Raw genomic sequence first — 16,408 nt, forward strand, 5'->3', positions numbered from 1 at the left:
TGAATAGTTATTTGGCTCATGATCGTTTTGAAACCGGATCCATCGCCCTAGACTTAGCATCTTTTATAATCTTAAACTTTAATTAATCTTGTTACTTGCTTTTTACGTTACCACAAACTTTAAAACCTCCATATTGTTTTAGCTTGATTCTGATCCCATAAAAATAAAGTGTAAGATTTGGTATCTGTGGATTCGATCCTAAAGTGCTACATCGACATACCATTCGATTGTGGTAGTGTGCACATTAGGTTATTTGGTGTGCGTATACACGTAATATCAATCATAGAGAGATTTGTGATTGGAACTCCATTGGTTCATCTATCCTATTCTATGCAGTTTTTATCTATATTTTGTGTTATGAATTGCTTAGCTATGTCTGAGTAGTTTACTTGTTAGATTCCGGGTTCAAATAGGTTAGAGGGATTAGCCCCAACTATAGAATTGCTAAGTTGTGGTATTCATTGATAGATTGTTCTTACTGCTTGTTTTAGCTTTGTTAACTAGAACATGAACCTAGGAATCTGCATGAGTCAAACATCCTTGACCATCATGTCCTGAATCTAGTCTATCATACTAGGACTGCTAGAAAAAGGCTAACCGCTGATCTACAAAGCTAGCAAGCATTATCAACCTATGCCTAGGGCTTAGCTAGAAGCATCGATCGATATTGTTTTCTGACAATCGATCGATTTTGCGAAAGGTGTATCGATCGATATCCCTATAGGATCATCGATCGACACTTTCTTGTGATCAAAAGACTAACCGTTGAGATCCAAGATCTAGTTAGTTAACCAGTGAAAAATTACCATAGCTGATCACTGTGATTAAGGAGTTGAGCTCTAATATATCATGCATGCAACTGTTAGGCATCTATAGGATTATAATCTCCAGCACCTGAATAGAAATCCTGCATCTAATACCTTTCCAATAAGTTACACCCCCAATCATCTTGTTAGTCGAGCAATAGACTTGCTCAATTAGGATTGCTATTTATTTTTAAACCCATAAAACAACAAACACTTAGAATTAATAATTTAACTAGATTTAATAGGTTCCCTAGCTCCTTGTGGATTCGATCCCTAAGTACTACAATTGAACCTCTTATTTGAGAGAGTAATTCACTCCTTAGGGTAATTTGAGTGGTATCATCCTGCATCTCCATCTACAACACCATCAAAATCACGAGCTACTGAACCTTCAAGTACAGGCTCGTCTCCTGGTCTCCTTGATCTTCTAGGCTGCGGTCATCGAACCAAGAAACCTTCGGTCCTATTGAAGAATTTTCTTACTAATTCTGCAACTACAAACCCTCCTCACGTTCACACTACGTAACATCAGAGTTCTCCTACAATGGTCTCAGGTACGACATTATATCCCATTGCTTATTACTCCTCTATCTCTGTTTTTAATGCTAAGCACCAGGCGTTCTTGGCAAAAATCACTACTGATTACGTTCCACGAACGTATAAGGAGGCAGTCAATGATCCTCGGTTTAGTGGAGCAATGAAATCCGAGGTCACATCTTTGGAAGAAAACCACACGTGGGATGTGACTTCTTTACCGCCTGTAAAGAAGGCTATCGGCTGTGGCTGGATTTACACAAATAAATACAGAGCTGATGGTACACTTGAATGACCTAAGGCTAGACTAGTGGCTAGTGGAAATCGACAGAAAGAGGGTCTTGATTACAAAGATACGTTCGCACCAGTCGCAAAGATGAACACGGTTCGGTTTTTACTCAAACTTGCAGCTGCTAAAAGGTGGGAGATCCATCAGATGGATGTTCACAATGCTTTTCTCCATGGAGATGTCGAGGAAGAAATTTACATGGAACTTCCACCTGGTTTTAAAACTAGTGATCCATCGAAGGTTTGTCGTCTTCGGAAGTCATTATACGGACTTAAATAGGCTCCTCGCTGTTTGGTTTTGACAGAGCTATGAGGATTGTTCTTTATTCTCCTTTACGAAAGCTAATATATGTCTGCACATTCTAGTCTATGTGGATGATTTTATTATCGCAGGAAACGATATTGCCACTATCCAACGATTCAAGAACTACTTACACAAGTGTTTCAAGATGAAGGATCTGGGCAAATTAAAATACTTCCTTGGCTTGGAGATTGCAAGAGGTCCTGAAGGAATATTTGTGTCTCAGCGAAAATATGCTCTTGGTATAATTACGGAGTGTGGCTTACTTGGTGCAAAACCAGCACCGGTTCCTACAAAACTTAACCACAAACTCGCTTTAGCTAAAGAAACGAGACTTCAGGATACATGCAAATATTGACGTTTGGTGGGTCGCCTTATTTACCTTACCTGTACTCGGCCAGAACTCAACTATATTGTTCATATCGTATCTCAATTTATGCACAAACCGATGGAAGATCACTGGATCGCAGCTTTACGGGTGCTTCGTTATTTAAAAGGATGTCCCGACCAAGGCATTATGCTGTCTTCTGATGCTGATCTGAGTCTCACAGCTTACTCTGATTCAGACTGGTCGGCATGTCCTCTTACGCGTCGATCCCTTTGTGCGTATGTCGTTCTACTTGGCGATTCTCTTGCTTCTTGTGTCTCACAGGAAAACCAAAGTGAAGACCAAGAAGCAACGTATTGTGTCTTGATTATCAGTTGAGGCAGAGTATCGATCAATGGCGGATGCAACTTGTGAGTTAAAGTGGTTAAAACGTCTTCTTCTTCACTTTGATTTTCCTCACACCAAGCCTATGCGACTGTTCTGTGATAGTCAATCTGCGCTTCACATTGCAAGGACCCGGTGTTCCATGAGCGTACGGAACATGTCGAGAATGATTACCGCTATGTTCGTGATGCGGTTTAAGAGAGACTTATCACTACCGAGCACATTACTACAAAGAATCAGCCTGCGGACTTGCTCACCAAAGCTTTGCCTACGCCGACATTTCATCACTTGTTGTCCAAGTTGGGAATTATGGATATGTCATTCCCAACTTGGCGGGGGGGGGGGGGGGGGGTAAAGGGATTACGATAGAATATATACATTCCTATGTTTAAGGGATTTAGGATTATCTTGTTGTTTATTTCCTTAGTTAGATTACCGCATCCTCTTTGTATATATACCAACATTGGTTGATGAATAATCATACACTTTACCTTATATTTTAGCTCTTTTTCCGGTGGAAGTTGCTATCTTCTCCGGTTGGTGTTTCTACATATGGTTTGGCTTAGGTGATGGGCTGCAGTCAATGTGGCATCTTAGGGGGAGAGAGATTCCGGCGAATATCGTTCAGCGGCGGCCATCGCCACTTTTACTCTCTTTGTTTGCTTTTAGTTAGGATTTTGATGGTTTTCAGTTCTGTGTAAACCAGTTTAGATATTATTTTTTCTGCATATTTTTATTGCATTCCAGTTGGTGTAATTAAAAAAATCCTAAAATTTTAATGCAAAGATCTTTAAAAAACATATGATATATATCCACTTTCCCCTTCTATTATAATATAATTCTATTTTAATAAGATATAATGTCTGATATAAATTGTCATATTCATTCATCAAAATTCATATTAGATATTCAAACAAAATCATTCATTTATTTATATTTATTTTACTATTCTTTAAAATATATAGTGTATATCAAATGATAATGACAGTCATGTCAAAACCCTAATATCTTTTTTATTGATAGTACCTTAAAAAAATTATATTGCCAATTAAAATGAGACAAGTAGAAAATATGAGAAAGAAAAAGATTGAATTTGAGAGATACATATCTCATACATATCTCATGCCAAAAAAACTCAAGAAAAATAGAAAGATTTCTTCAACATGTGTCATTTTTAATTGATCTAATTTTATATTTTAAATTTAACTAAGATATTATTTGAGAGACTATGGAATCAGCCTTTTACTTTGCTTGTAAGTATATAGTGCAAGGTCCAACATGCAGAAACAACGTCTCATTAGCTGGTGGCGTTGTCTTGTAGTAATTAATCCATCGATGTAGCTATCCGTGTATAGCCCCCTCATTAATTTCTTTTGGGTACATATATTACAAACACAATAGTAGTCTACACACAACTTGACGACTATTATATTTCAAAAGAATATAAGAAGCAATCCTAAAATAATAGTACTATGTTGACAATTAAAAGGTGGGACATTCTCAAAACTGTCAGTGTTAAGTTGACGTTTTCGTGGCTAAAATCAGTGTCCACTAGCTAAAAACTTAAAAATCTGTGTATGTCTCAAAATGGTTTAAGAAAATGTTTCTAAGGGGAATGTATTCAATCTAAAATTTAAAGTGATTTGACTTTTATTGAGGTTTTAGATGATTTTAAAGAATTGCAGAGAATAAAATGATTTTTGTTAAACCACTCTAAAATATCACCTAAAACCATAAGATTTGAGTTTTATTTTTTTAACTAAGAAACTCCACCCAAACACTCTAAAATCACTTGAAAACTTTAAAACTCCACGACTTAAAATATTTTCAATAACAGTGGATTTCAGAGTACTTTATAAAATGTCAAGTTCAATAACACTGGATTTTAAATGAGTTTTAAAATTCATGTTTTAATAACAGTGGATTTGTCATTTTGACACAAATCACCTAAAACTCTCAATTGAATACACCCCTAAGAGGATAAACATGCATTGGAAAAAGTGGACAGAATTTTTCAGTGAGAAATGAGAGCATTTTCAGTTTTACTTTACTATTCATTTTTATTCTACTTACAGTAAAAATCTATCTCGGTTTTGTTCATAAATAGAATAAAATTAATCTCTTGTATTAAAACAGAAACATTCATTTGGACTTAACCTTTAATGATATATTGTAATATATTAAATGTCAATAGTAATTAATAAAAAATGAAATCTTCATTAAAAATAATCATGGAAAACAAAATTTTATTACTAAATATGTTTTCAAACAACACAATACTTAATGTCTTACCTTTTTAATAAGGTTTATTAGTATTTTTAAAATTATTTGATAAATCAAACAATTGAATAAAACAACTAATATATAAAATAATTAAAATAATTATAACTATTTTTAGCAGGTTTAGATACTACAAAATAATTTCATTAATATGAAATAAATTATATTAATGGATTATTTTTATTTAGCAAAAATATATTTCACACATTCAACTAAAAAATTACAGAGATTTATTAAAATTCATAACGAAACTGGTTGAAATAACCAAAAAACAAAATTAAATAATATATTATATAATTTAATATTTAATATAACTACAAAATTATATATATATAGTTTTCAAATAAACTAAAATAAAACTGTTAAAACATATTGATTTTTAAATTATATTTTATTCAAAAATTATTTCTGCGCTTTAAAAATACAAGTCACAATCTAGTTTACTTTAAATAGAAGTATACCATTCAAAATTCTATATATTTGTATTCATTATTTTGTTTTTAATTTAAAAGGGTATAATGAAACAAAAACTTATAAAACATTTCAGTTGTTCTCTCAATGTTTATAAACATTTCTTCACTTATTGACTTTTTCCCATCATCATCTATTTGAAGAATTGTATATTACTTTTTTAATTATTCTAGAACTCTAATTATGTATATTTTTGACCGCTGAAACGAAACGAAAAAATATTATATATTGTAATTTTGAGTTTGGGGAGATTACGGATTCACCTTCGAATCTCCTAATATTCAAATATATATATGTGTGTGTGTATATAGATATTGTTATCGACCAGATTACTACTGCTTATTGGATCATTTAACAATTTAATGCATTATGAGAAATATTTTCAAAATAGAATAATACCGATCAAATAAATTAAATAATGATGTAGATATATTACATCAACATAAAATATGTTGTTTAAATGATGAATTTTATGTTGTTTAAATGATGAATTTCCCAACTGCTTTATGTTACACTGAACTTTGGCTTGACGACCAAATTTTGAATTATTGAAAAAAAGTTGAGACACAACAACTACACTTTAAGAGCATTTATAATGAATCTAATTTTACGAATCTGCCAACCAATCTGGACAGGAGTTATTGGCTTTTGGAGGGGTACAGTATGGCAGCTTTTTTTTTTCCCACTAACTTCTTAAGGTATATTATTAATGCATTCAAAGTTTTACAAGAGCCCAAACAGAGAAACAGAGCCGGAGAAACAACGATATATCCCCGGAAAACAAAGCCGGCGGAACATGAATATATCCCCGGAAGCTAAAGTCCAAACAAGACAGCTTTACTAATCCAAACTAACAACGAAACTTAAATGACCAAGAGTAATCTCGATAGATTTGAAAGAGTTTTAAACATCATAAGAGAGCCGGAACAGGACCATAGCACCTGAAAGAAGGAAGCTCCAGAATAAACCCTTCCCTATAAGGACCTTTGCAACACAAGCAAACTCCTCGAACCGAAGGAAACAACCATAACTGAATATCCCAATGAACGCCTTCACCCGTTGCTGCAAGTAGAGTTTAGAACCATTTATAAATACTATCCAGCAACAAGAAGAAAGGATTACTGCATAGGCGCAAACTCAAAGAAGAAAGCCAAGCGGGGAGGTACCGGATATTGGAGCGACGAGACACAAAAAGCCTCTCAGAGACGAGCCCAACCACCATTCATGTATTGCAGGCAGGAAAGGAACTAGAGTTGAAGAAAGCACAGTAACACCGTCAGCGAAAGCACAGTAACACCGTCAGCGAAAGCACCTGCACCGCTCCCAGCGGCTGCACTGCACCGTCAAAAGATCCTCGATCTCCAATCTGGCGCCAGACGTATCACTGAACCCAACTCTCCGAAGAAAACCTGAAACAATAACTTTACCAATAACTAGAACAGCTCCACACCAACCTTCAACCAAGAGACAGAGCAAGACATAAAACACAGAAGCACCAAAACTTAAAACCGTGCACAAACACACGGCCACTCCTGCTCCTTCACACAAAATCCAATCCCTCGAAGATCCTCCTGCCAACTTGTAGTCCTCCGCCGGAAGGGAGATGACGGAAGAAGGAGCCGCGAAACAACAACACGAATCACACAGATCTATCCTCGATCTCAGAAGAAAGGGGAATTCCTCATCCAGATCTGCACAACGTGACCGGAACAAATGACCACCATAGCTCGCCTACGAAGAAGATTCAAGTTTCGGTAACAACGATTCACACAGACAAAGAACATACAAAGCAAGGAAGAAGAAGGCGGGCCCCCTCCGGCACCGGCGTTGATAGCCAGCCACCGGAGAGACCACAATCGCAAAACCAAACTCTTGACGGCGCTTAGAGAGAATTGGGGTTTTTTTAGTTATGTTCTAATTTATTGTCGGCTAGTTATCCCTCATTATTATTTCCTAAATTTGTCATTTTATACAATAAATTGTTGTATTTTCTACAATAATTTGTTGATAAGTGATCAAATGTTTGTAGTTCAATTAGTGTAGTAAAATACTTCACAACAATAGAATATAAAAATCCTAAAGTTAACTTTTTGGCTGTAATTAATATAACATTTTTTCTTTACAAAACAATTGACAATGATCATATGCTAATATACTCTGAAACATGAGGATATTTTTACCAAAAACAAAACTTACAGCACACAATAACTAGCAACTAAAACATAAATAATATATAAAAAATACTATTTTAATGGAAAATAAATGTTCTTAGAAAAAATATTTTTGGCTAAAAATATATATTTATAGTGGCAGATTGATAAAGAAACAAAATATCTGAAAACCAAACAACTTCTTTTGGACTTTTAGTATTAAATTTGCATAGCAACTTGTTGTCGAGTGGCTAAACTATTTTGTGGATTTCAAAAAAAACACTAGAATTCGTAATGAAACATTCTCGACCGATATTACGGTGTAAATAAGAAAAATGAAATCTCATGTTTACATAACTATAATATAAAATCTCAGTTTTAAGAGATTATATATATTTCTACAAAACTCTAGTAAATATACCTACACTAGTGGAAAGTGGTATTTATCTCAATTTCAATTTTCTTTACAAAAATCATTGCGTTAACTCATCCGAATTTACAACACAACTAAGCATAACAAATGTGCATGCATAACCAAACCAAGTGGTATTGACCTAGTGGTAAAAAGTTCGCGGCTGTGAGTACTGTCCAGAGTTCGATTTCTTTTGGTCAACCGGAGTGCTTTAAGTGATAAGAAAACATGGATCATGCAGACTTCATAGTGATTAGTTTTTAGATTTAGAAAATCTTTGGGATCACACTATAGTTGTAAAAAAAAAAAAAAAAAAAAACAACAAATGTGCATGCATAACCGTAAAATTGATAAACGTCTACAAAGTATAAACTTATTTTACTATTTTGCTATCATAACTACCAATCAACTTAATTAAAACGTGGTTAAAGGACAGCGAGGGGCCACTAGAGCAACTAGGCATCACTAAGCGAAGAGAACCTGTATGATGATGCGTTGCGTTGAGATAGTGAAGGGCAGTCACCAGTGAGTCTACCACGTACACCTTTTAAATATATTTATGATATTACAACAAAATGTTTAAAAAATCATGCTAAATAGTAATGCGTTTTCACGAAATCAGCAGATGTTCTATTTTACATAATCAGTCTAATTAATTTAGATAAGCTGCGCCGACAAAAATAAGCTGTGCCGACAAACAAACGCTTTTAAAATATATGAAAAATACAAAATTCAGTTATGTTATGTCAGAGCAATTTTCATATATGAATAATTGATCGTAAACTTTTGTCCATAAATCTATCTGAACTAGCTAGATAGAATTATCTCGGATACGTTTGAGTAATAGCAAACAGACTACGAGTAGTTGTTACACATAAAAGTACTATTCAAAATGTGACAAAAAGGAAGGTACTATACAAAATATATTCAAGTAATGTAATCACTTACTATATCATATAAGAGCTGGATCATTTGGAAATGATATGTAATCCGTGACTAATACGAATTATGATCTAAGGCTTATGGAAATGAGTAAGTAAGTAAAACTCTTTATTCCGTTCTCATCAAGGGAAGAGTGATGTCATCGCCCCGACGTCATTCGATTAAACGTCACGATTCTCCCCTAAGCAAATGAGTGGATAAGTTCATCCCACCTCTTGCCTTTGCCCATCTCTCTCATTTCCTCACATCTTCTTCTCTCTAAAAATCAAAAGAAAATCCAAGAAAAGAAAAATATTGCATTATTACAACTTTCTTCTCTCCATTATATTTACACACGCACTTCTCTTCCCTTTAGTCATATAACCCACACCAAAATAGGAAAAAATAAACCCATCAAAAACTACAACCAAAATGGATATTGTTTGTAATAACAAAGCAATAATGCTAAAAGTTATGGACCAACTCGTTCAAGGCCATGAGTTGGCCACTAAGCTTCAGAAGCTCCTCTCTCAACACGGGTCGGGTCGTGGTCCAGCAGAGGATCTCGTGGCTAAAATCTCGGCGTCTTTTAGTGACACAATCTCTGCTCTTGATTCCTTCGAACCCATCCCCTCCTATCTCTTCACCGCCGTTGAAGGCTCTCAAAATGCTTCCTGCACCAACGACGGCAAACTTGAGGATTCCGTTGATAGTCGGAAAAGATTGGGACCCGTCAAGGGTAAAAGAGGATGCTACAAGAGAAAGTAAGTTTTAACTTCTCTCGCTTACTTTTTGTGACTTTAAAATTCACAAACGCAAGAGCTTGAATCCTAGCTAATTATGATACGGTGTGGTATTAGTAAAACCCAAAGTTATCAGCTCATGTCTCCTTTTTTTCTTCTAACTTACCATAGCGATAGTCTATACTCTATAGATAAGATTATATAACCCTTTTGTGATTCTTTTTGTTTATTTTGATCATACATTACATAAAACGCCAAATATTTTTATTTTTAAATTTTACAACATTGTGAACAGAAAGAGAGCTGACTCGTGGACTGTAGAGTCAACTCTACTTGAGGACGCATTTTCTTGGAGGAAATATGGAAAAAAGGAGATTCTTAATGCCAAATTCCCAAGGTTGTTTTTCTTACGGATTTCTACCCATATATATGAATATTCATGTGTATGTATAAATATATTCATATGTGACATGTCCTGGGGTAGAATGATACATGCATGGAGGCATTTATATCTACCATATATGTTGTCTGCTTAGTTGTGACATAGACATTTGATCTAATTTTTTCTTTTTCTCATTAATGTTTTGCAGAAGTTACTTTAGGTGCACACATAAATACACTCAAGGGTGCAAGGCGACAAAGCAAGTGCAGGAGTTAGAGCTCGAACCCAGGATGTTCAGTATCACATACATCGGAAACCACACGTGCGACACGGACGAAGTAACACCCTGCAGTATCAATCCTTGTGTTCATCATGATGACGGCATCATGGATTCTGAAGAGTTCAAGTGTCCTAGTTTGAGGACCTCGGTGAATGAAGAGGAAGATAACCATCATCATGGTTCGTCCACGGAGAGTGACTTGCAATTGGTGTGGCAAGAAATGTTGGTGTTTGGAGAGGAAAATAATCATCATCATCATGATGATATTTATGGTTGTGGTGAAACTAGTGCATCTATTAATGATTTGGATACCACGGATCTTTGGAGTTGGCAGCGATTTCCGGTTCAACGACAATGAGCAGCTCTCTTACTTCGAACAATGTTCGAACCTAGCTTAATTTTACATTATTATAGTCTAGAATGGAACATCTATATTTTCATTATATAGCTCTCTTCTTATATTCTCATTTCTTAAATTAATTTATCCTATTTCCAATCCTTTTTCGATGAACATCATTATCATTCATGTTATTCAAAAATACCCGAGTACACAGAATATAATTTATTCGGTACCACTCTACCAATGTTACTCTCAAATTAGTGCATGCAGCAATAAAAATATATCTATAATATTAAAACTGAAGTACAATATAAACTTACCTTTAAAACAATTTTTAATTATATTCTAATGTTATTGGAAAACTACCTAATCCTAACTTTCAATATTTATTGTTATTGTTAAAACTAATTAAATTTGTTGCTGATTGATTTGGCCAACGTAACCACTTACATAACCATATTTAATATCACGATGGAAGCAGCAATTTCTAAGTTCTAACTGATTGATTTACTATAACCATTTCCTGCATAATTTTCAACCGGATTATTTACTATAATAATTTCCTACCAAATAAATTTATTGCAATATTTTTTCCCCACCGTGATCAATTTATTTATTAAATTTTATTTTAAAAAATCATTCCATTTTCAATGTATTAGAAACAATATTAAACACAATATCACGAGTATATTAAGTTAAAATTACTATATAATTTTTATGATATTAGTGAACTTTATCAATATTTAAAAGATCTAAATATTAAATCTCATTTTTATTTATTGCAACTTTAAAGAATTTTAGGATATTGGTTGCCACTACAATCGAAAAACTTAACAAACCACTAAATCAACATTAAAAATCTGTCAAATCAATACCATTAAAATATGATCATTCCCAAATTATATTTTTAATGAAAATTGAAGTTTTGTCAAAAATACTACTACTTTAACAAAAGATTAATAAGGATTGGATGTCAGTTTCGCTCTGATAAGAGATGGAATGGAGAAGAAGGACTTATGGAATCAATACCAAACAGGCGATCTCGGTATGGAGGAAGAATAATTTACCATATGGAAAACAAAAGATAGTACAAAATGATGATACAAAAACTTATGAGGAAGTCTTGGAAGTGACTCAAAAACTTAAGGATGCTTATCGGGATGAAGAACAATACTGGAAACAAAAAAGTAGAACAACATGGCATTCACAAGGAGATCGAAATACTAAATTTTATCATGCTTTGACAAAGCAAAGGCGAATACAAAATAAAATTATTGGCTTACATATTGAAGAAGGCAATTGGGTTACTTCTGAGCCGGAAGTGCAAGGTGTTGCAATTGACTACTTCACACAGTTATTTGACATGCCGTCTGATTTTGAGACTTTTTTAAGTGAGGTTTCAGAGACGATTACTGCAGCGCAGAATAACACACTATGTGCTCAGGCTCCTGAGGAGGAAGTGAGATTGGTTTTTTTTATGAAGCATCCGGAAAAATCTCCTGGACCGGATGGGATGACAACACTTTTCTTCCAACAATCTTGGTCAATTATTAAGACAGATGTTACGAATCTGGTAAATGATTTTCTTTGGACAGGTTCTTTTGATGAGAAGCTTAATATAACAAATATCCGCCTCATTCCAAAGACGGTAAGACCAAGTTGTATGACAGAACTAAGACCGATTAGTCTATGCAATGTGTGGTATAATATCATCTCCAAAGTTCTATGTCAACGGCTTAAGGAGATCTTGCCTTCGCTAATTTCAGAAACTCAGTCAGCTTTTGTTTCTGGGCGATTGATTCGGATAATATCCTTATCGCTTAGGAAATTTTTCATAGACTTAGGACTAACAATTCTTGTAAGGAGAAGTTTGTGGCTATTAAAACAGATATGAGCAAGGCATATGACCGAGTAGAATGGCCCTTCGTACAAGCAATAGCTAAAATTGGGTTTCTCATATACATGGGTTTCCAGGTTGATGACATGAATATCATCGGTGTAGTATAGAGTACTTCAATGGCCAACTTAAAGGACATATCATCGGTGCAGTATATAGTACTAATTAATGGCCAACCTAAAGGACATATTGTGGCAAAGCGAGGTCTACGACAAGGGGATCCTTTATCACCATACTTATTTATTTTGTGTACGGAAGTGATATCTTGCATATTTCTAATGTTTTATCCATTCACCCATGTGCATTTTGATCATATAGATTAGGATTTAGCCATGTTTAGGTTGCATTTTGCATACATGAGTCCTTATCAGGTATTGGAGTACCACATGGAGTTCTTGGAGACATTTGGGTGAAATTGGAGTCCAAAAGAAGTGTTCAAAGTGATCATTGGGCGAGCACCTTACCGGAGCGACCAGTCCGAAGCGACACCGTCAAGTCGCTCTAATCTCCCTATCAGAGCGACCTTACCAGAGCGACAAGGAAGAGTCGCTCGCGTTTTGGTCACCCGGAGATGCGAGAACGAGTCCGGAGCGACCTCTCGCAGCGACACAGCGAGGTCGCTCCCGAAGCATGGAGCGACTACTCAGAGCGACAAGCGGAGGTCGCTCGCGTTTTCATGTCCGGAGCGACCTCTCGCAGCGACACAGCGAGGTCGCTCCCGAAGCATGGAGCGACTACTCGGAGCGACGAGCGGAGGTCGCTCGCGTTTTCATCACTCGGGAACGCGAGAACGAGTCCGGAGCGACCTCTCGCAGCGACACAGCGAGGTCGCTCCCGAAGTATGGAGCGACTACTCGGAGCGACGAGCGGAGGTCGCTCCGCGTCTTATTTCTGCTCGAACTTATGATTTCTCAAGGGCCTTTTGGTCATTTCATGATGCACGTTTTTATTTTCTAAACCTATGTTTTAATACTCTGTAAGCCACCAGGAGGCAGATCATCTTTGTTCTTAAGAAAAACCACCAAAAACTCTTGGAAAGTCATCTCTTGAATCAATTGATCAGTTTTGTTATTGAAATTTTGTGTTCTTATATTTATTTTCTTTGTGTTTCTCTGCATGATTAATCTGAAATCCAGCATGGGTTTAAGAGGAATCATAGAGATTAGTGAGTAATCTCCCTTTGAATTCATGGGTTAGGGAGATTAAGGGTGATTAGGTTAGAGCTAGGATGTTTTAGTGTAGATCATTCATATTTCCTTGCTAGCAGAGTGAATCTAATGCATCTTCTGAGTTGGCCACTCAGTTGTTGATTCTTAGGCATTTCTCACCCGAAAGGTGTTCGAGGAAATGCCCGAGACAACTCTTCCTAGCTTTTAGCATACTTTGCCAAAGACATTTGTTGTTAGAGGTGCTAAGATAGCCATTGGACTTGCTAGTTATGATTACTTTCATATCGTTCAACCAAAGACATTTGATGCTTGGATTGTGTTAGTAAATGAACATTCATCTAGACATAGAGTTTGTTTAGGATTGTGTCTAAGCTTAAGGTTGATAGTTTGATTGATCGTTTGCCATCCTTAGTTCGAAACTTGATCACCCGATGTCTAATCCCTATATCCATGAGTTCTCTTTTCCCATAGTTAAGAGAGCATCATTTAGTTATCCCTTTTAGTTAGTTATAGTTTAAAAACCCTTTTAAAAACCATTGGTTGCACTTAGATTAAGTGATTACTTGCATTCTCGGTGCTTTCACATCTCTCAGAACTGGTTCGACAATCATTTATACTACAACATTTGTCTTAGGAGCCTTGAAAACTCCTAACATCAAAATGCACATGGGTGAATGGATAAAACATTAGAATTATGCAAGATATCAACTCCCCCAAACTTGTTCTTTACTTGTCCACAAGTGAACTTTCTAGAACTCATAGGGAGAGAGGTTTGAAGGTGGGAGCTCATAGCCAAAAGAAACACAACTAGCAAACACGATTAGCACACTCTCTTATTACACTCTAGCTTCTCTAGACCTATCTCAACTCCTTTTGTCCCTACACTCGTCATCAAGCATCCACACATTCAAATCAACCAACTCTCACATTCATTAAGCACAAAACATCTAGTGAATTCTTGCAAATGGTCAGTCGGTCCAAGTCATTTGGGTAAGGGAAGGCTTTTATTCAGGTGAATCAAAAGGAGGTGAATCAAAAGGTTCGAAACATAAAATCTTTACGGTGGTTTACTCTCGAAACAAGTAGCCTTGACATTGCACATAATATATCTAAGAAAGGGACCAACTCATGCATACAATGCTCAATCTCCATTGTTCTACCCTTTTCCCAAACATACAATTACACAATTTTTCCCAAATGTCAAGCCCAACTCACATCTCTCACCAAAAGATCTCAAGAACACCTTGCACGACAAAACTCTTTTCTTTGAAATCTCATAAGGATTTTTCTCAACTTCAAAACAAAACTTAGCTCTAAACAGTTTTGCTAACCCCCTTTCTTTCTTTTTTTCTCTTTTTTTTTTTTTTTTTTTTTTTTTATTTTTTTTTTTTTTTCGGGGGCCAAGACTTTTCATAAACTGAGCTAGAAGTTTCTCTACTTATCCCATAAAGACTAGCCAATTAAGCACAAGAGTTCACTCTTTTCCTTCCATTTTCTCAAACTCCCAAATCAAACTTTACAACACTCACCCCCATCTATGGCTAGACAATGATGTGCCTAATCTAGCAAGAATGAAGATCAAGCATTGTCGTTCCCGATACTCTCAACATTATGCACATGTAAGACTTTCCTAAGAAGGCCTCGCTCATCAAACAATGAAAGCTTAAAAGGAGGGAAAGGTTTTTGGGAGTGGTCTACCACTAGAGTTTGTCAAAAAAAAATTGGCATAAAAGATGTGACAACTCAAGTGTGTATAGCCATGACTCGGTACACAAGGGACCCTAAGCAAGAAGCATTAAGTTCGTTTAGTTCAAATAGGGTTGTAGTTGGCTTCAAAGAGTAGGTTTCCCTTTAGTTATCCCTTTTAGTTAGTTATAGTTTAAAAACCCTTTTAAAAACCATTGGTTGCACTTAGATTAAGTGATTACTTGCATTCTCGGTGCTTTCACATCTCTCAGAACTGGTTCGACAATCATTTATACTACAACATATGTCTTAGGAGCCTTGAAAACTCCTAACATCAAATTGGCGCCGTTGCCAAATTCTGAGTAGATTTAAACATTGAGATTTAGTCAATTGCTTGAGACTAAGTCATTTTTATTTTCTTTTGTTACTGACTCTTTTTCACCTCCTCTTATTCTACAGGTGTATGAACTTGCGGAGCAACGGTCCATCAAACCTAGTTCCACGAGCTGCAGACATCAGAGCTTTAGAGAGAGAGTGTGCTAGAAAGAAAAGAGAAGAAGAGCAACAGTCTCAACTGCAAAGACTGAACACTGATATGGGAGACGTTCATCAGCATGATGCAGGCGTCAATGGCGCTAATAACAATGCTCCAGCTAACCAACAGCGAGCAGCTCTCCCCATTGGCACTTACGATCGCCCCAACATTCATGGTCATAGATTGGGAATCCGAGCACCCGCTGTGGCAGCCAACAACTTTGAGATCAAATCAGGACTCCTCAACGTGATCGAGAACAACAAGTATCATGGTTTGGCTCTAGAGGATCCATTTGATCACTTGGACAGGTTCGACAGCTACTGTGGGTTGTCAAAAACCAATGGTGTGTCCGAAGACGCCTTAAAGCTCAAGCTATTCCCTTTCTCTTTGGGGGATAAGACATGTCAGTGGGAGAAGTCTCTACCCAGCGACTCTATCACCACTTGGGATGATTGCAAGAGAGCATTCTTGGAGAAGTTCTTCTCTACTTCAAGAACTGCT

At 36.0% G+C, this 16,408-nt stretch overlaps 1 protein-coding gene and 1 long non-coding RNA gene across 2 annotated transcripts; one reads left to right on the plus strand and one right to left on the minus strand.

Annotated features, from left to right (window-relative positions):
- Nucleotides 1-6,076: 6,076 nt before the first annotated feature.
- Nucleotides 6,077-8,127, minus strand: LOC125585167. The gene is made up of 3 exons (XR_007322095.1): nt 6,889-8,127; nt 6,559-6,801; nt 6,077-6,454 (listed from the first exon to the last, which is right to left on the minus strand). It is a non-coding gene; the product is annotated as an uncharacterized LOC125585167 (long non-coding RNA).
- A 995-nt stretch (nt 8,128-9,122) lies between these two features.
- LOC106445219 (probable WRKY transcription factor 70) lies at nt 9,123-10,778 on the plus strand. Its single transcript, XM_013886737.3, has 3 exons — nt 9,123-9,639; nt 9,914-10,015; nt 10,209-10,778. The coding sequence occupies exons 1-3, from the start codon at nt 9,308-9,310 to the stop codon at nt 10,636-10,638; spliced, it is 864 nt and encodes a 287-aa protein (XP_013742191.1). The 5' UTR covers nt 9,123-9,307; the 3' UTR covers nt 10,639-10,778.
- The last annotated feature ends 5,630 nt before the right edge of the window (nt 10,779-16,408 follow it).

Source organism: Brassica napus, chromosome C4 (genome assembly GCF_020379485.1).
Source record: "Brassica napus cultivar Da-Ae chromosome C4, Da-Ae, whole genome shotgun sequence".
NCBI lineage: Eukaryota > Viridiplantae > Streptophyta > Magnoliopsida > Brassicales > Brassicaceae > Brassica > Brassica napus.